General features: G+C 39.9%; 1 protein-coding gene across 1 annotated transcript in view; it reads left to right on the plus strand.

Moving 5' to 3' along the window:
* The first annotated feature begins 1,385 nt into the window (after positions 1-1,385).
* The window catches only part of thsd7aa (thrombospondin, type I, domain containing 7Aa), a 159,289-nt gene continuing 138,233 nt past the window's right edge, over positions 1,386-22,441 (plus strand). The window contains exon 1 of the mRNA XM_071499968.1: positions 1,386-1,834. Coding sequence (XP_071356069.1) covers positions 1,699-1,834 — 136 coding nt within the window. The 5' untranslated portion in view covers positions 1,386-1,698. The remainder of the gene's footprint in view (positions 1,835-22,441) is intronic.

The raw sequence follows: 22,441 nt of genomic DNA on the forward strand, positions 1-22,441 counted from the left end.
CAATCTCCCACTCCATCCTACCCTCACTTGCGAACAAGACCCTGAGATACTTAAACTCTGAGATACAGAAACTCACCTCCAACCCAGAGGTAGTGATCCATGTTTTCCAGTAGAGAACCGTGGCCTCAGACTTGGAGGGGCTGACTCTCATCCAAGCCGCTTAACACTCTGCTGCAAAAAACCCCAGCACATGCTGAAGGTCATGATTTGTTGAAGACAACAGAACCATATGATCTGTAAATAGTAGGGAGGCAATTCGGAGGTCCCTAAACCAGAGACTCTCCTCCCCCCAGCTGCGCCTTAAAATCCTGTCCATGACAAAGGACAACCCTTGAAAAGGCCAACACACACTGGAAATGTGTTTACCTTACTGCTGAGAATGTGCTTTGGTTATACAACAATTGTATGTGGTGCTATGTGGTACTAATATTAGCATGTAAATGTCAAGTAAGTGTGAATGTCACACTAGGATTTTAATCAATCATGAAATTTGGGGCTGATGGGGAAATATGTATTTGAGTTACAACAACTTCCTTTTTCATAGCGAAACATTGAAATTTGACATACAGCCAGAGACAAGCTTTTCAATGAAAATAAAAAAACTTTGCACTACACCACAGAACTTTAAGATTTTTTCGAGCATTGAAGTGTATGCTGATTTACTTGAGTTTTCAATCATGCTAAGACCCTCAAAAATTATTTTTAACCTTGGCAAAAATGATCCAGGGTGTATCCTGCCCTCGCCCAATGTCAGCTGGGATTGGCTTCAGTCCCCTGGCAACCCTGTATGGATAAGCAGTATAGATTATGGATGGAATAATAGTAAGGTACCAGACATGGTTGGTGCACAGGCCCTAACTTTGTCATTTGTATACATGTATGTCTACTCAGTGATTCTGGTAAATAATTAATATACAGAGCAGTGGACCAGAATCTGTGCCAGTGGAACCCCTGTTTTGCCCCTGTTTCTGGAGGGCACACTGTTAACTGTTTCAAATCTTAAGGTTTGAGCCATTATAGAGTTTTTCAGGGAAGTTCAATTTTAAGAATATTCTGATTTGACATGTAAAACACCTTTCTAAGATGCAGAAAAATAGTGTACACAACATCATCTTTACCAGTTGAAGATTGATTTAAAAAAAAAAAAAATATTGTATTAAAATTTTATGCCACTATTTCACCAATGAATAAAGCTCCACACCTGCCACCTGCTGATCGAACTAGGCAGCTAGAATGCTGCCTAGTTTGATCGGCGTGCTAAAGAGCTTCAGAGAGTCCTTGGAAAAAGTGAGGGAGGAAGGGTAGAGAGGGTGGGCATGTGTGCATGTGTCTGCTGTGTGTAAGAGAGAGAGAGAGAGAGAGAGAGAGAGAGGGAGAGGGACAGAGGGAGGTGCTGCATCAACCCGGCATACAGCAGCAGCAGCAGGCTGGGCTTAGGGATCTATTGTTCCCTGTCTTATTACTGCCAGACCTCGTTTTCTCTCATTAAGGAGCCAAGAGAGAAAGAAAAACAGAGAGGAACAGAACAGTGATAAAAACCTCAGCCCCATTTGCCCAGGATTACTTCTTCTTGGACGCACTGTTGTGGACAAACCAGAAGCAGAAAACCTACTGAAGTCCAGCTCTCTACCTCGTGGCCAGGCTAGCTTTTTTCCTCCTGACTGCATTGGGAACTACAGTGCTTGCCGTGTGGCGGCCATGGGGCTGGCCAGCAGAGCTGTGGGGATGTTGGGGGTCCCCTCTCTCTGGATGTTAGTGCTGGTCCTTTTCTCCATCTGGGAGCTGGATGCACAAACTGCAGTGGAAAATAAACCCCTGTACATCTGGCAAACAGGTACCGTCCATCTTCTCTACTCTTTTACCACCTCCCCCTTAGGGTTCAGGGGAGGAGGGGTCTTAGGGATGCTGAGTTGCTGGATGAATGTCCCATTCAAAACAACTCTGACATGCTTGATGAAATATTAATATGTAGATGTTTGTGTACATAACAGGATGCAGGAAAACTGGTGAACTTGCTCAAAGTGTTCTTCATGTGGTTTTTGATGTGGTATATTTGCACTCCACTTTTTATGATTTCATCAAATAATCCTGCAAATGTAGAGAAATTATTTAAAGCAAAAGTTTCTTTCCTGAGCCTATTTTTTCCTGTAGATATGCATGTAGCAGAGGTTGATGTATTGGAGCCATCTTGCTACAGTGTAGTAGGATAATGTATTTACTGCAGTCCCTGAGGTTTCTTTACCCCCCAACTGGCGGTTTGAGGAGCGGCCTGTGCTGGCTATCTTTAGGCTGTGCTTTCTTCATTCTGGGCTGAAGCATCTGGGAGTCCTCGGTAGCCCTCTACTGCAACTGGACTCATTTATCACAGTTTGACATGTGTGCAATTGATGAGAAATGGTGTGTGCACTGTAGTCACACGTGGCTCTCTTTTGAGTGGGGGAACTACTAGCACGCTACAAAAGAGATGATGAAAACACCCCATAGTGATGCAGGTATTTGATGTGTGAAAGAGAAACCCAGCGGTGAATGTTAATAAGTTAAAGCAGAATGTTGCATGTACAGTAGCTTTACGGTGTAGGCAGCTGTGCAGTACCTTACAAAGCTCCCTGTTGTTGCTGTTTTGGGTGGTGCCTCCCACTGATCGAGAGCCCATTCACTGTAAGAGAGCAGCGCATGGTCAGAGGAACACAATACCAATGCATGGTCCAGTGAGCAGAATGAAGGAGTATGAGAAGAAGGGGAGGAGGGTGGAGAAGGAGTGATGGGAGCAGGAGTAGGGGGATGGATCTTCCTTAACCCATCAGGACAGGAGTGCCCTTTGGATACAGCTGGAGATCAATGTTCTTTTTCACTACTGTCTAATCTCTCTCTGTGTCTCTGGATCAATGTACTGGTTTCACTGGGACACTGCAGCCCCTTTCCATCAGTAAGGGCTGATCAATGGGTTTAGTCCTGGCAATGCAACTCAGCCTGTATGGGATCAATTCTGGCTTGGGTTGAATCTTAAGTGTAATCTATACTTGTTAATAAATGGGTTAACAGCCATTTTTGTAATATCTAAAATGAGCAGTTAGTGTGAAATTAAAATGAATTTTGGCCATGAAATTAACGTATACTGTATATTCTTCATGCTTGTTTAAATTATGCATTTATTTCATTTAAGTTCTAATTACCAGAAAAAAGAAAGTTTAGTATCATTTATTTTTATTTCTCTGCAGTGATCATAAATAACACCAACACCAACATCAATAGACTGGTGTTGTCTGACGAAGTAAACTTTAACAGCATTGGCCGTAGGAGAAGTATCAGTGTGGATGGGCACCAGAAATAGTATGTAGTATAGTACTTTCATTCCAACAAACTCGCAGTTCAGCGCTTCGTTTCAGCTGAGTTTGAAGAATCCTCATCTGATGTAAGCACATATTGTACACTGTGTCTTAAGTCACAAATGAATTTTGCTAGTTTGGTCCTTTGCCATCACAATATCTAGGACCCATGAAAGAAAGGCAATACAAGCTACAGAGCTTAGGAACTGTCAGTGATTCAGCAGCTGTTGAAATAACATTAACAAAAAAAATGTCCAAAGGTTTAAAGTTGTAAAGGGAGAGACAGCTTCAATTTGCTAACGGTTGACAGCAAACACTAAGTGGACCTTCTGAGCAATATTGGATTCCTTTTGTGTATACAATGCCACAAATATGTCTGGCTGCTGAATGAGTGAAAAAAATAGATCAAATGTAGTTCAACAAGATTCCACGATTCTTTATTTTTAAAATCATCAAGTATTTATTTGTTCTATGCTTTAATTTCAGAAACAAGGAGACAATGAATTACCGTATTTTCCGCACTATAGGGCGCACTGGATTATAAGGCGCACTGTCAATGAATGGTCTATTTTCGAACTTTTTTCATATATAAAGCGCACCGGACTATAAGGCGCATTAAGCGAAACAAAACAGTCAGATAAGTCAGTCAAACTTTATTAAACGCGTTCACAATAACTCTCAACATTGTTCAAACGTTAATGAGCGTATTCACAATAACTCCCAACCTTGTTTAGTTGTAACACGTAAAAAAAAACACAGTCTGATACCGCTAAATCAAACGTTAGCGTATTCACAATAAGTCCTTATAGGTCCTTATACACGCACACTGTAATATTATGGTGAAGCACAGTATGTATTACTCCGCGACGCTCCTGACTACGATAGCCGTAATGCTGCAAGCAGTGCGGCTTTGTAGTTTACCAAAGTCGTACTAAAACATTCTGACAGAGCGCCGTGAGCGCCGTGTACCACACAAAATCACTTCGATGTCAGTAAGCACAACCAGAATGAATCCATATATAATCCACTGTGGTTTTTTTTAGAAAATTAAAGGCTTTTAACTTGTAACTGTCCAGCAATGGTAAATTGCTATAATAATAAAATAGATCATGTTAGTTCTGGATTATGCCACATCCTATAATATAAAATTTTGGCTCTGGACATCAGATCCTCAAACTTCTAAAGTATATGTTGAGTCTTTGTCATTGCACCTTTTAATGATGATTTATTTTCTTCCCACATTAATTTTTTCTTACCAGCTTCATTGTTCACACCCTGTGCAAACGAATGGAAATCCTACGGTATTATGTGCTGTACCTCCCACCATGTTAAGGCAGGAGAGGAGATTAACAATAGACAAGCCGACAAGCAGATTGGCCAGACAAAGTTAACCTAGATTTGCTATGGACATGTTTATGTGTGTGTCTCCTCTCAGCTTAAATGCGTCGGCACTTGGCTCCTTGATGCTAGTTTGGCTCAGTGACAGCACCTTGGCATTAGACAAATAACAATTAACCATTTTTGTTGTGTTCTTGCTTTTGATGTGACATTTGTGGTGAGATCCCACCTTTTATTGGAGCGCCAGTATAAGTTTTTAATGTATTTAATCATCCCCTGTGGACCATTACCAAGACTGATGTCTAACTAGGCCAGAAATGCTAAATGAAACAAACAGATGAGAAGTGATGTCACATTACTCCCCTACACTACCTGCATATGTATAGAATTTTGTGGCATTGTGTAATCTGGCACTGTGTGTAATGTCTTTTGGCAGAGGATTCACTGATGCCATAGACATAGACAGAAGGTTGGGGATTAGATTCCTGTTCCTGCATGTTGATCTCTAGGGTTTCCTCCCACAGTCAGCTGGACTGTATTTGAATGGTAAATAGTAAATGAACTACATTTACATGGTGCTTTCCTAGTCTTAACTACTCAAAGTGCTTTTACATTACGAGTCGCATTAACCCATACTCACACACATTCATACAGTGCTTGCTATATACACAGCACATCCCTATCACACACACACATATATCGCTTACCTCCTGAGCCACAGCCATCTGAATGGAGGTTCGATGTTTGTTCTTTGTCATGCAAATTCTGCAGACAATAGATAAAGTTTTTGTTGCCCTTTTTTGGGAAGGTTTTTAGCACAAATTATTTGACTTTGTTGTTTCTTACTTGACTGAAGTAATCTCTAAGAATAGTTCAGAGGCCAACAAATCCATTTACAGCAGATATCAACCTTCATTAGAGTGTCTTTCTGAGGCAGGCAGTTGAGTGTCTTTCTGAGGCAGGCAGGTGAGCAGGAAATCTGGGGCAAACGGGACTTTGATGAAACCTCTTTATGATTGATCTACTTTTGGTTGATAGAGGACACCTCCAGTCGAAAAGTTGGTCAAACTGGTGAATGTGTAAAGTAAAAAAAATCACTAGGTGAAACTAAAATTACATTTGGTCACAACCTCACAGAGCAATGAAGAAACAGTTCTCACATGCTAGTAAGTAGTCACAGCAACATTACTAAAAAGGTGTCCTGAGGGGTCAAGAAACACTTGGAAAAAACAGGGCAAAACTGATAGAATTATCATTATTATTTTTTAAGAAAACAAAATCTTTATGACTTAATAATGGACAAAATTACATATGGTGACAATTTTGAAATGACACAGCATGGGTAGAGTTGTTGGTTTTGGATAACAAGACATATATAGCAGATTTGAACCACAAAACCAATGTTGTGAGTGTCTCCTCTTTCATGTATATGTCTTGTACGTACAGAGCAGGGGTAATATTAGTTTCATAGGTTTCAAGGTTTTGGATGAAATCTGACCAATTGCAGTGGCTGATAACATTTCTAAAAACGGTTGTTTTTAGGGATTCTATTTCCTGTTTGCCCTCATTGGTGTTTTCAAAGCAAACTTATAACCACCACAAACACTGCCAGTGTAACTGAGGACTTCTTGGTCTGGTGCAGCACAACAATGGTCTCTGCAGAGCTGAACAAACCAGAGCAGTGACTTATGGTAATTTGCCCTGTCCAAACCCAGTCAGCTTCAGAAATAGCCAGTGGATAGTGGCTGTTAAGGGCTGCATAAACCACACACACAGAAAACAGCACTGTCTGGGCATTGTCCTCATGCAGCATATGGCTCTGTTCAGGCCTTCCACGGCAGATGCTTGTGTCCATGTGGTGCACAAAAGAAAGAAGAGGCTTCGCCTCGAGTCACATGGTTCACTCTTTGTTCTTCCCCCAATGTCCCCACAGAATAACCCCCCTCCCCACCCCAACCCCCAGGCACATACTGCCACCGTCACTCTTTCCCTCTCTCACCCTTTCCCTCTCTCACCCTCTGTCTCTCTCAAGGTGACCTTTAACCTCACAGCTGAGAGGTCTCTCATGAGGATATCAACATTGAAAAGGTAGCGGGGGTGGAGGGTGCAACAAAGCAGATTCTCCAGATCAAGTGTCAAGTGCTTAATTCAACTATTTACACCAGTAAATTTAATAAGTTGTGGGTGAGCTGGAGGTCAGCTGGTTTATGAAGGTGATACATCTGACACCAACACTCATATTTTTAAATCTAAAGGTGCCAGTAATGTGTAAAGCTGCACTGAATCATATATTCTGAACAATAGAACCATGGTTCATATACTGTGTGAGAACCATGGATGAAATAACTCTGTATAATGTGAAGGATGTTGCTTGTAGTGACAAGCCCAAAGAGAATTAATACAGAAACTATAGAGCTTTTTAGCCTTTATTAGCTAATTGTTTTGGGTTTTCAGAACACGGCTCTATTATTTTGTTCAGTCCCACCACTCTCACTTCTTTCCAGCAGCAGTCAGCTGTTTTTGGTTAAAAAGCTCTTATAAAGCAACTAGCTTTGAACATGGTGAAACATGTAGCAGCTTACTACATACTGAAACTATATATACTATGTTTACAGTTACTGTAAACTGTAGAAAAATACTGTAGCTATTATTGGGTGTACATGCACTTTTCAGGGGAGATTGTCTTTACTAGAAAACTGATAGCACTGGTTGATTTTTTTCAAAAGCTTAAAGGAGCACCTATGAGTCACCCAATTTCTCAGCAGTATGGCTGAAAAGTTGCAATACCTCTTTATAAAGACCTGTGTTTGCATTTTGTTGATGCATACTTCTTGTGGTCAGGAAAATAATGACTGCCTTTCTCAGGCCCTCTTCAGCTCATCCATCCTGAACGATCTGATCACAAGTGGGCAGCTCTTAGTTCAGGTGTGAATGCACCCACTCCATACTGCTCTCTCTCTCTCTCTCTCTCTCTCTCTCACACACACACACACACATGCACACACACATATATATATACAGAGGCGCATTGACAATGAACCCATCCGTCTGATTGGCTAAAAACAACACCACATTATGCACACCGCATATGACGCCAGGTAGTGAGATCTGATCACAAGTGGTTACTCGAGACGCATGTGGAGACACATTTTAACACCAAGTGTGAACAGACGAACTTAGAGTTGACCACTTGTGATTGGATCACTGAAGACGTATGTTTATACCAGGTCTGAACAGGGCCTCAGAGACAAAGGCTGAAGGGGTGTGCTATTGTTATTGCACCACCACTTCCAATTGGAGGGGATTGAGTTAGATGGCTGGACAAAAGTACTGTTCACATCCAATCTCCTACTACCAGTCTGCATTGCCTCCTTGATTTTACCTCACAGGTTATTGACAGTGCAGTAGAACTTTCATTTATGCTAAGGATTTGAATAGTTTCAACACTGCCACTCATGATGAATGTGCATTTTTCACTTTTGGCAGAGATATGTTTCCAGTTTTTCTCTGCTCTCTGTGTTTATACTAAGATGCCTAAACCTACCTGTGCCTAGTACGTGACTCACAGTGATAAACCTGTTCTCACTAACTTTGACAGAAAAAAAAACTGTTTTTTCCAAAATGCTTGACTGTATCATGGAACTCTGATTCAAGGGATGAAAACCTCTTTTCTCCTTTTTTTGTGCACGACTGATGTCAAGCTCCCATTTCAGTGAAAACATATGGATGGTCATAAGTAATTAAAAGGCATTTGTTGTTTTGAACAGACACTTGAGTGTCAGATGGGTCTGTGCAGATGGAGCTGCTATCAAGGCATCATGGAGGCAGGTGAAATTATTTCTGTTTTCGAGTCATCAAGTACCAAATTGCAGTCATTATTCTGTGTGCGTTTGAAGGAGCTAAATCCAGCTGTTCTATTCTGCCTGGCGGACTACCCCAGGTGCTGTGTATGTGTGTTTAAACACTTACACAGAGGCCCCTGTATACACCACCACTCCACTGAACTCAGTGCTTTGTCTTTCTCTCTCTTTCAGTCATCGCTGTCTCTAATCAACCCTGTACTCCCCATTAACATTAACACACATTTATTTCTTATCTATCTTACCTGACAAGTAAAAAATATTTTTTTGGTAGTTAAGAATCTCAATGACTTGACAAAAACAGAGTGACAATACAGTTTGTTTCACATCCACATCTTTGCTATTTTATGCTTTCTCTTTTATTTCTCACTCACAAAGAGCTACAGCAACACTCATTCATTTTCACACACACAGGGATGAGCATTGTGAGTGTGGCATACCTCATTACTTCCAGGGAGAGAGACAGTGGGGGAGGAGTGTTGCTTTCAGTTTGCCACAAACAGGCGGTGGACACAGGGAAGAGTAATTACATGGGAGTGGAGTTCGTTTGATCTGGGTGCAACTCCACTGCATTGCTTCCACCTTATTTGTTACAAGAGGCCAGCACATAACAAATACACACTTAGGTTTGATTGATAAATGGGTTAAACAGATTTACAGGACTGACACCAGCCAATTATTAACCAGAGCATCAGTCTATAGAGTCAGAAACCTCAGTGTTCATTACATCCACAATATGAAAGTGTTAGGGTGTGCCAGCACTTCATAGCTAAATCACAGGTGTTCTTCCAGCTTTTCCATTTGTGGGGTTATAGCTGAATTGGGCCGTGAGGACGGATCAGAAAGATTCATCAGGAAGCATGAATTTGCTAAGCAAATTTAGAGAAATCTGACAATAAAATTTTAATATTTCTTGTATCCTCATTTCTAGTACTAAAGATAGAGTCTTATTCATAAAAAACTTTAGGATTCTTGCTCTGGTAGACATGAATATTCACAGCAAATTTAATGATAAATTTTGAGATACATTGTCATGGACCTGATTGTAACGCGAAAGGAAATGTCAGGGTATTCACCAAAATATTTACTGTTCATCCTCTATTGATCATGAATATGAACATACACAAGAAATTTCATGTGAGCCAGTAGCTGTGGCAATATATTGCAGATGGACCAATTTCACCACCTTGTCGCCCTACTGACAGCAGAGAACAAAGCAGTTGTTGGCTGCATGTGGGAACTTAAGATTTTCCTTAATTATTCGATTAGGGGCTGATTTAGAAACTACATACATTCTCCTTCGGAAACTCACATGGCTGATAGCAGAGTTTTGCAGGTATTCAATCAAAAATATTGGGAGAACATTTTTTTTGATGGGACTAGGCGAAATGTTAGGGACTACCAAAGTGATTAAAGTGTGAATGTGTATTCTTAATTTTATGGTAATCCATCCTGTACTCGTCAAGATATGGGGCTGGATGAAAAGACAAACGATCTTCTATTTATAACTGTCATACTTCCATAGGTTTTTCACTGAGCTCAGAGCAAAAGGTCTGTACATGCCTTGGATTAAATTAGAAACTACCTTACAAAAGACTCATAATTATATTATGATTTATAATAATTATAATTTATAAAGGTTAAAGAGTCAGGGCAGTGGAAACTGCCCTGACTACCCAATACATCACTCAGTGGACTTCTTTTTAAGGACAGTCAACCCATATTTAGAACCATCTCAAAGGTTTATGAAGACATGTTACCTTTTCTTTAAACTCCTAACGCAGAAAGACTGAGAGATTGAGCTACAACTGTGGGATGATTTATGTAGCAATGGTGTTACATTTTGTCTGAATTCAAGATAAAAAAGTTAATTTCATTCAGTTTTTTAAATCAGATTTATCTTAACCCTTTCAAACTGCATAGGCTTAACCCAAATTTTTCATCCCTTTGTTGTGCATGTGGAATAGTAGAGGACACTTCATTCTTTCCATGTGGCTGTACAGAAAACTACAAGTTTTCAGTGATACTTACTCCAAAATTCATGATTACTTTTCCACTGGATCCTGAGATATGCCGTTTAGACAACCTTTCAAAATCTAATCTTACACATAGTCATTCCATCAAACAAAAATGTATTGCAATCAAATGAAAGTCAGATCTTCCATTGCCAATTGGATTGTTGTGTCTTATTGTATACTATATGAAAACCAAAAAAAAAAAAAAAAAACTCAATGAATAATAAAAATAAATAAATACATTAATAAATAAATAAATAAATAAATAAATAAAGAGCCAGAAAAAGCTGGAGGATCATCAAAGTCATAAGGATACTTCCTTTGGAAAACATGAAAGTCTGTGTCTAGTTTTATGCCGTCCATCCTTGAGATGGAGGTTGAGATATTTCAGTGGCATTTTGAAAACTCTGACCTGCTAATGGCACTAGATAAAAAGCCATACATGTGTTGGTAATCCATCTAATAAATATGTTGAACAAACTACCATCCCCAAGCCACACAGCTAATGTGGCAGATAAAAACACTGAAGAAGGAAGGAGTGAAGAAACATAAGCAGTAGCTGCCTTCTACTACGGTAAACATATTAGTCTGATTTTGTTTGGAGTAAACACATTTAAATTGTACCAAAGAGATGATAGGAATATCCCTAAAGGTCACACACACCCCAATAAACCTGCAGAGGGTTTGGAGCATCCAACATGCTGCAGCTGTGCTGGCCCTGCTTATTCCAGTCAACAATTATGGAGATGTTTTTGGAGTGTGGAAGTCCACTGAGCGTGGGGTTGAAAGAATAAAAGTAAAAAGATAAAAAAAAAAATACTTGATTGACCCATTGGGAAAATCTAACTCAGAGTATGTAATGATTGGAATTGAATTCCACAACACTGTCATCTGTAGGTCCAGTTTTGACTCATATTTCCTTGATTTTCAGTCTCTGTTATCAGTAATTAGCCTTCAGGTTCATTAGTCTCCAAACTTAACCAAATATATCATGTGTCACTCATCAAACCCCAATATCACAGTGTCTTCACCATAAAATGTCTGCTTACTAACTAACAGACCTTATTAAACTGTGAGACAAGAACAGAGGCATGTGGAGCATGTGGTGAGGGCCAAAATGAAGGGCTGTTGAATGCCAAGCAACTGTTTGTGTGTGGGGGCTGCCTGTGGTCCAGAACAATACCAGTCCAACTAACCATATTATAGTGATTAGCACTGTTTTCCTGCACTCTGATAAACCCTTGTTTCCCTTTGGCTGACTGATGCTCCCTGTGCGACTTGATTAACCCCAGGAACCATGCTGGAGGATTGGCCTAAGCAGCATTAAGAGCTCTTCATCAACCTGCTTATTCCTCTAAATGCCAGCCCCTATTAGCGCTCACTTCCAGCTAACTCTCACCTGACACATAATCTAAAAATCCAGCCTCCAATTCTTACCTGAAGGTATGTAACCAATGACCTTCCATTGGTTACATTGTTTCTAAACCAAAACCCAATTGTAATTACTAGTGCAAAGATCGTTCGTTTGAAATGTGCTTGTTGGTCTTGGCTGTTTGCTTTGCCTGTGTTAATCCAGCTTGTGCCAGATCTTAAACAAAGCGCTCCAGGATGTTTTTGCTTCAAGTGACTGTGCAGAGCTGTTGTACTGTCATGATAAGCAATTTCCAATTTGCAGAGCCTGGGTCTCTGTCTAAAATATTCCTGATACTGAATGATCCTGTTCAGGTTTTGTGCATAGTTTGCATGCAGCCAACTTTCTGATGCAGTGTTGTTGTTATCGATGAGTTCAGTTACATGGATGCATCAGCCCAGCTCTAACTGGCTGTGGGCTGGATATCAATATCTGTGCCTACACAATACTTACTTTGAGGTATGACCATTATTACCCTTTTTCTTTGAACAAACTATACCAATAATATATGATGGAAATTATTAGAAAGTATTTCTAATATCCTTTCTATAGCTGTGGTTCAGTCCAATGCAAAATTTAGAAGTGAGCTGACTGGATACAACGTCAAATGATCAGTAATCAATGACCAGTGCATGTAAATTCATGTTTTGAAGTGAATAAAAACAGCCAGTGGCAGCACTGGAGAGTCATATATAGTCTACAGCAGGGGTCTCCAACCTTTTTTACTCTGAGAGCTACTTTGACAAAATAAAAGGGGCGGATTCATGTCTTATATCAGTGGTTACATTTATTCACATATTGTATCAAAACATTCAAACCCATAAAATGATTTAACGATTCATCAAATATCAATATCCAAACTCACATTTTGTACAAGAAACATCATTCACGTTATTGTCATGAGTCATGATTCAGTCAAACCTGAACACACAAACATGATTACACCATTGCTAATAATGTTTGGATGAAACATCCCTTCATCCCTTAGAAATCAGGGAAAAAAGAAGGCCCTTAGTGAGTGATCCAGTGATAGTTGTCAGTACATCTAATGGTACATAACAAACAGGAACTTGCTAATGCAGTACATGTAATTTCCCAAAATGTAAACAAACATGGGCTAAAACACACATGCGCACGATGCGTGCAATATCATAAGTGATCTCAGAACGGTTGAAGGTGAGTGAAGGACAGCCTAGCACACTTTGACTGTAGCTAATCACCTGTCAAAGATCTGAGGATTATCCTCAATGTGCAAACCTCCAAATTCAGCTGCTGTCCTCTCCACTTGCCAAGCTCCAGTCTCTGTGAACGGGACATGGTCGTCTTACCCCCCAAAATGACAGAAACAAAAGGCAAAACAGCTGGAAGTCAAGCTAGCTTACAGGGACAATACCCTGCTGCCACCACAAGTGGGCAGTAAATTAGATGATGAATGCAAACAGGCATCTGAACTTTATGGTTCAGAAAGCTGTTCTGAGATCAGATGTAAGATATTGCTTCAACTTAATTTTCGTTCTTGTCTATTTTTAGCTTTAACTGGACAAACACTGCGTGTCCTGATGGCTTACTGCCATAAACTATACTGCTGCTCGGTTCTGCTTGCCTGTTTGTTGTAAAACTCACCGAATGTCACTGGTTTATGGTTAAACTATCATAACAGTATAACTTTTGTTACTAGATTCAGTTCAGTCCTGTGTATGACATGTCATTCTTTTGGCAAATGCCCAGGATGTTCGTACCTACCTAAGGAGTGCGAACATGCGCACAAGTGCTAGCAATAGGATGCTGACTGCAGTTCACTTAACATCCACTAGTGTCATTCATAAACAGGGTTTTCTGAATGCTTTAAACAGGATCTTTAAGGTAAGAGAAAGATGGCAGTCATGGGGAGGGGAATCTGTTAGCAGAAATGAAATACAATATCATCAGAATTGTGTTTTTGTTTGATTTGAATGAGCTCTTCATGAACTCCTCAGTAGCCCACAATGGACAAACATTGGTTCTAGACAGGGCCTTTTCACAGTTTCAAGTAAGGTTGGTTCTTTTACACAATTGAAAAGGGTATTCAGTTGGTTTAATCTGTAACCTCAACAACAGATGCCACTAAATCCAAAACATTAGTCTTTTAAAGATCCCTCCAATGAAAATCAAGTTTTTAACCTTGTCCTTGTCAACCTTGTTAACATGTCAATACATTTTTATTTACTAAAATACAAGGAATTCTGAACTGAGTTTGAAAGAATGGAGGTAGAGAGTGAAATTATAGTGGAATATTTTAACAAAGAACATACATATGATGTAATTCTTGAGATGCTGTAGACACTGAAGTTAGCTTCGAATTCAGCAGTTAAGGGGAAAGGGAAACTTAATTTACTGCTGAGGTGACAGTGCTAATCTCTTCACCACCATGCCACCCTTAACCTCATTGTTGCAGGTTATAAATTCATGAGATTTTCATAAAGAGCAGCTCGTCATGTGATTGATAAAACACACACAGAGAGATGTGCCTCTAGTGTGAACAGCTGGGCTGCTGCTTGCACGAAACAGAGTTGGACTGGCATTATTAGAGGATGGCTCCACCAGTGGGTGTACAAAGCTCTTGGATACATGTCTTGTATTTTTCTCTGGACACCAGTGATGTTTCCGCTCATTGTTGAGGCCCCATCATAGCCTTGTCCCTTAAGATGGAGAGTTGGAAGACTACATTTTTCTTGCTTGATGAGAGGCTTTCATGATTTTTTCTCTACTAACCTACCAGAACAGGATCCTCTCCATGTTCCAGGGCCTCCTGATTTGCAAATTAAGCACTGATTTTAAGACATTCTGAACCATTCCTTCAAAATCACAAGGCTGGTCCCTTCTCATCAACATGAATGGGTTACAATGATCAGATTAGTGGACTGCTCTGCTGTCCAGGCTATGCATACATTAGCCTTTAGATAATAGAGATTGGCATAAGGTTTGTTGAGCACATTTATGCTTCACAGTGAATTAACCCTTTTTGTACTGGTCACTTCATGAGCTTTCCACATTCAGTGCAAACTGTACTGTACTGTATATTTCTGTATGATAAGAGCAAAACATTTAACACAATGTATTTCTCGTACTATCCAACATTTTGGTAATGTGGTGTGTCATTAATACTGTCTAAGTCTCTGCAGGTTTAGACTTCTGGTCTTGTTTTGAATTGAATTAAATCAAACTTAATTCAGTTGAGAGCAAGAAACACAGACAGATGGAAAAATATGATATGAAATATTTATTATCTACACCAGGAAACACCGTAGAAAGTCCCTTAAATAGTGCCACTTTAACTGCAGTCATCACTGTATTATTTATTAGATCTTGGAGGCAGAGGCTTCCTCGACGACACAGTTACACCAGTCATCCTCTGCCTAATTAGGCCCTGAGGAGGCCACTGAAGTCAAAACAGAACCAGAGCCCAGCAAGTGGGCTGTCTGTTTCATGGTCGGAAGAGACACATTCACTCCTTCAATAAATGATCCTCCAGTAGTAAAAGTAAAAGGAAGCAGTGCACACTCCCTTATGAATGGGAGGTTAAATTCAAGTTCCGAGTTATATTCAATATATAAATATATGAAATACGACCTGGTATTGTGTCACATCAGTGCCAGTCTATATGTCACTTAATCTCACAATTGTGTGATAGACCATCAAATCAGTTCATTGAGAAAAAGGCATAGATAGGCTGATTGATTACAAGTAGGTGATAATAATAAGAATCTCAGCAAAGCAAACTCACATTAATGATAACTGTGTTATTGAAATTAACATTTTAAAACCTATCATTGTAAAAACAGGTGACAACCTGATTTACATACAACATACTAAACACTTGCAATAACAATTATGAAAACAAAAATAGATAAACAACACATATAGTACGTACATACACACACCTATACCCACATGATACATACTTACTAGGGTTGCACATCTCTCTGTGGAAAACGAGATACACACCATGCATCTAGATACACAGGTTACGATTCGATTCAAAAACGATATCCTTTTATTACAGACCGATTCGATACGAATCGATTCCATACAGTGTAAGAACGATAACCGGGTTACAGGCCGGACTCAGTTATAGTTGAACCCGCTGACACAGTGAAGGTCATTCATCTATAAAATAATAAGGCGGTTGTTGTGAGCGGATGACAAGCTGGTGAACTCCAGTCAGGATGAGACACTGCTGCTCACACATCACAGAAACGATCCCAAAGAAGCTCAATGACTTAAATTAAAATACCTAAAGAAACTGTTACAGAGGAAGCTATGAAAAATCATATCGGCGTCTTAGTTAATCCAGAATATATCGATTAAAAACAATTACATTCCTGAAAAAAGTGTAAGAAGTGACGAATAAATGCGGCAAAAAAAAAAACACAAAATCAATGAACCTTGATGTGTGTAGAAGAAAACTCGCCTTTGTGTCGTTTATTCACTGTTCACACTAACTTGTTCTCGTCCTGACGACGCTAGCAGTAACCTAGCAACCATGCTCGTTCTCGAGACACAGCGGGACCGCGGATAGAGTGCACGTACACAGTGGTGACGTCACTCAGAGAAATAAGACTTTTCTGGGCTTTTTCTGATCTTTGAAAAACTTTTACACAGATGAAAACCCCATGGCTTAAAAATATACATTAGAAAGATTGATATTTGGCTGTGTGCACAGCTGGAGGTGTCCTCTTAAAAGTTTTACAGGCCTCTCTTTTACTATCGCGCTCTATGGAAAAATGCTTTTTGTGCCGCAGGGGGATTTTTCACTGCAATACCACAAGTGGCCACTGGAAACAACTGGCTGCAAGGCTGAGCGGTGTCCAGGTTTTAGAATACATCCATGGTCGTCCCTTGTTTATCACTCATGCTAATATCAGCTAGGCAGCTACGGTGTTTCGCGGGCAGCCACAAAGCTCTCGCGTTGTTTTATAGACCTGGCGCGTGTGTAATGCATGGATGTATTATAATACATAATACATACGGGTAATGCCACCAACCGATTCAAAGTCTCGCGATACCCGATCCATGACTCTATAACCGATTCATCTAGGAATTCATTGATAATTCATATCGATTGAGGAGGCTGCTACCGATGCAGCCGTATCTCTCACTTGTTGAACCGAATATCCAGTCGCATCGGTTTATCGTTCACAACCCTAATACTTACACACACTTGCACGCACACATTCACTCATGCACACACACAAATGTGACGGGTCAAATCAGAAAAAGATGAACAAGGTAAAAAAAAATTAAAAAAAAATCAATCAATGAGTAAAGGAAAACATAATTTTCTGTATGTATCATGGCCTGGGTCAGGTCAAGACAGGACTCCTGGGTAAAGGACCAAAACATAGGGGACAGGAAGGAAAACAGGCACCACATAGGCCAATCCATTGACAGCACAACCATTCATAACATAACAGAACAAAAGCTATTGGATAAGGCTTGGATTAACCAGGTATGATTGTTCGTGTAGCTTATTTTGTTCATTTAAAACATTAGAGATCTAGTTCCTCAGTTGAACTAAATCTGATTAAGCTTTAGCTCTATTAGCTTGAGATAAGATAATGGCTGTTGCTTCTCTCCTACTCCTGTAAATAACCTGGATACTGTGTGTCTTGTCAGCCAGCCAAAATGGCAAAGAAAAGGAAAACGGACATATTATCATTTTTCAGTGCACCAAAACGTCATGTAAGCAGCCAGTAATATCACAGGCAACTTCATGAAGTCTTCATAGGAAAGTAACAACATTTTTTCAACCACTGAACTAACGCATGCCTATGCATGAGCACACTCACAACTAGCTCTATCAGACTCGAACAGCTGAGCTGCAGTATTCACCTCTGGCCAAATAAATGTTAATCTACGATGATCATCCAAAAATACTGGCATATTGCAGCCGGTGCGTTGGTCAGGTGTCCTCAAAGGATACCTGACCAACGCACTGTGGACTCCATACCTAAGGAAGATGTTGGTGAGGACAAATTGTCCACCCAAATCCCCACAACCACCCAACATTTCTGAGTCCTTACAAATGCAGCAACTGCCAACAGTGCAGTGTCACATGTAAAACATTGTATCTCCCACACACAGGGAAAGTGTTAACTAACACAGGGATCATCTCATGTAAAACCAACAATGTTATATACCTGCTCAAATCCCTCTGCATACTCGCATGCATAGGAAAAACTTCCAGACTGCTCAAAAACAGTATCCAAAGATATAAACATGCCGTCAGAAAACATTGACCATAACAGCCCTGTGGCCAGCCACTTCAGTCACATTAACCATATTCTAGCCTCTCTAAGTTAAAGTGGAATCAACAGCCACAGTGGGACATATTCATAATAACCTTATGAATTCATAACATAACAGTTTTTATGTGTTCCTGGATCAGCAGGGTGCAACAATGAACTCTAACTAACTCTGTCTCACACAAGCAATAGTCTGGCTGTTCACACCAGAAGTGCATTTCTGCTTCTCTGTGCTCGTCTAGTTGTGTGGAGCTGATCCTGATAAAAATCTAATGAATTTACATGTATAAAGTAAATATTTTAATGTATTCCTGGGCAGAGCAGCACTTCTGCATAAGTGAGGTTAAAAGGGTCACCACCTTGAATAATGAACTGAGGGGAATGGCTTCTTTCCTGCCTGTCTGTGTGTGTTTGTGTGTGTGTGTGTGATTTACTGTGTTGGGTACCATTCAGTTTTTAGCAGTGAATTTCATTATTTTGGTGCCATGAAAATACCCACAATGCTCATAAGTGTCACTGATAGAGCAGCATGGTGGAGTCTGGGGTGGAAGCAGAGATAGGGAGAATAGAGGATGACAACATCCATCTGAATAAAAGAGATGGAAATCTACACCCAGGAAACAACAGCCTATATTGTTCACATTAGTCCCGCCACAAAAAACGTAGTGTACAGAGATGGTGGGCAAAATCTTTGGCGCGCAACTAAATGTGACTTACCCAGTGCAGCAGTGTTTGTAATAGTGATTTAGTTTCTTTTTTTAAGTATTTAGTTTATCCACCCACTAATCCATCATGTTAAAATGTGTGTGTGTAGAAACTTTTCTTGTTCCATTCTGGAAGAGCAGAGACTCAGCTGAAGTGACTGTGGTGTTAAAAAAAGTAATGACAGAAAAAGTAGAGCAGACACTGGAGGTTTGTTTCACAGGTCTAAGTTATCATAAACTTCATCTACTGGAATTGCAATGGAAATAAGTGTCTAATGCTGTAGGCTGCCATTAATCTCATGCTCACAGAGCAGCAATGAAGCAGCCCACTATACCTGGACATCTGTTCATACTGGACAATTCTGCAGAACACAATATACATCCAGTGCCAGTGTTCGGTGCCAGTCGTGTGTGATATGGCAGAAAGTAACGGTGTGGATATGGATGAACGTGTAGTGTTTTGACATAAGTTTGCATCCTATCACTGTCCCACAATCTAATCTAAGTAGTAATCAAATGTTTATATTCACAGTGGATCAAATGAATGCAAAGGTAGTGGTGATGATCCCATATCAACCCTGCTACTCATTGTTGTGTTTTTCAGGGCACTACTGTACAGTTAGGTGTTAAACTCTCTCATGAGCCTCATTTCCATAAGGCAGCTGTGCATTAAGACGTTCTAATAAACCCACCGTACACAGCCTGCCCAACACCAGACAACAATCAGACACAGACAGCAACTAAATATTGAACATAGTGGAGAATTTAGCAGCTAAAGAAACCAATACAAAGCTAAAAGGAGAGTGAATATTTTACTTATATTCATTAGATGGACACAAAGATGACTTCAGATTAGGGATGCCACCAATCATGAACGGCATCATTGAAAATACGTGATTGGTAGATTGGAATTAATGCTTCTAGTCACTGATCACCTTAAAACCAATCACCTGTGGTTAATAGTCTGGTGTCTGCAGCTGAGAGAGAGCTGACAGTATTATTAGTATATATTATTAGTATTATATGTGCTATTGCTGGGCAGTTTTCATATAATGATGTAATTGATGACTTTGCATGAAGGAATGCAAGAAAGGTCAGGCTTTGATGGCAGCTGTGTAATTTAAAATGTGTGTGTCTTGTTTGAAATGATCAGTATCAGCCATGGATTGGCCGATCACACTCATAGATGATCAGTATCAGTGGGGCATCTCTACTCCAAATGAATGTTAATGTTGTTCTGTGTCTTCTAGATGTGTAAACTATGCAACTGTTTGCTAAAACATTATCCATAACAACTTTCTCAGGTCAAATGTCACTGTTGTGTTAGCTTGTTCCAATGCTCCCATGTGGTCCAAATTCAGTTAGTACAACTTTGAAGACGTTGTAACTGAGGTAATCCTAGGTCTGCACAATGTCTTGTTCACTAACGACAAGTGAAAAAAACATGAACCGTTCAGCAGTGGTAGCTAGCCAAATAGGCCACAATACAAAAACAGCAATTTACAGTTTAACTAATAATCCAGATGCCAGCACATTAACAAATAAACAGCAACAGGGAGTTAACAGGTATTAGGCCAGGTTTCAAACAGGGTGACTTTGAATTGTGTATCCAAAACCAACACAGGTGTTTGCCAGGTACCAAACCGCTGAGATTCAGATTCAGATGTGTTAGCTTCCAGACGTCTGAACTGCTGCCCAAATCTCAGATTGGTTCAGACATTCGATGAATGAAGCAAACCAAAATGGAAATTCAGTCTGAATCTCAAGCTGAGCATTTCCCACTCATGTGATATGGCAGACATGTAAAATGTCCTCCAGGGGACACATTATGTCACAGAAACACTTCACTGATGTTTCTGCAACTATTATAATACTAATCATAAAATTAATAATACTAAATGGAAACACTGAACACATTAAACTGGTAATGTGGATTTTCTGTGACCTCCCCCAAGGGAATTTGTGTTAGAATACCATCTCAAGATGAGAAAACGTAGACAGTCGCAGTCCACCCACTCAATTCTAATGTGTTACAGCATAGTCTTGGTATATACTTTACATTAGATCATTCATTTTGATGGCAGGTGAACTAGTGAGGGTCTAATAAAATGTAAAACTAGGTCTCTATAGTAATCGAAATAAATCCTTTTTGCATATAAGTCTGACTCAGGTCCAGAAAGGCCTGGTAATCTTATGGTATAGCTCTAGTGTTATTGTGAGCTTAAAGCTCCCATGCTCCCAACTATAGCAACTCACTCAAGACTTTTCAACACTAGAATTTAGTTCAATAACAAAATCAGTATTCATTATATAATCAGGTGGTTGACACATCTAAAATACTCTGGAAATTAAAATGAAAAAAATATGAAAAAACAATATAATATAATCCTCCAGAGAAGCGTTTTCTCTGTACCCACTGATCCTTGGAAACTCAGAATGCTGGTAGCAGCAGTTCTTTCCTGTCCTCTCTCCAGTGTTGAGATGTACGCTGGAGAAATCTGTCTACTGCAGCAGCATGTGTGGCAGTGTCCCAAACTCACTCTCCAGAAATTCACAAACACTAATCAACTTCTTATCATTTACTATAAATGTCTGTATCATTAACAATTCACACATACTGTCCATACTCACTCAGAAACTCAGAATCTCTTCCCATCACCGATAGCGAAGACGAATCCAAACTAATAACAGTCCACATGTGAAAACAGCAGTTTAGTAAAATGACCAGACCCAAAACATAACTTCCTCTGCCGCGTTTAACTCCAACAAACAACAGTGATTCAACAGATTAAACGGAACCAATCAAAATCGCATTGATTTGTTCTCCCCGTTTCTCTCCTTTACAGTCTGTCTGGCTGTTTTCGTTTAGTCCCTCCCCATCTTAGAACCCGGTAGGCTGCCATACTCAAACCGACTGGCATTGATTGGCTTATGACAGATTGACATATTTTATCCAAATAAACAGAGGGGAAAAAATGACCTGTTAGGTTCAGTGGCTAACTCAAAACAGAGGATACTCCAACACCATATAAACTTATAAATTCCTCCACATTAATGCAAAAATTACGACAAACCAGCATTAATTGAAACAGAATATATATCAAAGAAAACAATTTATCAAAGAAACAATATGTATATAAAATGTAGCAGTATATTACACAATATTGCTTCATGCTAAGAGGAAGTTTCCCCTGAACTGTCACTGTTCAAGCACAATGACCTTGATGGAGGAGATGAAGGGGGGGTCACCCACCTGCTCTGGGAGGAGTGTAGTGGTGCAGGGAACAGTGACCAACTGCTTCCCAAAGATTTCACTTTGACTGAGGTGAAATCTGATGGTAGCTGTTAACTTCTCAGACAGAAGAGCTATGAAGTTTGTTGCAATCAGAGTAAAAAGTGAACTTAACATAATCTCTCCCTGTCCTGTTAGTTTCAGCCCTGTGTCTCCTCTGTGTCCTCTCTGACTCCCCACAGCCCAGCAGCCACTGACCTTTAAAGCTCCT

This window comes from Trachinotus anak, unplaced genomic scaffold, assembly GCF_046630095.1.
Source record: "Trachinotus anak isolate AG129_WGS33_773 ecotype Australia unplaced genomic scaffold, CSIRO_AGI_Tana_v1 ptg000016l, whole genome shotgun sequence".
Taxonomy (NCBI): Eukaryota; Metazoa; Chordata; class Actinopteri; order Carangiformes; family Carangidae; genus Trachinotus; species Trachinotus anak.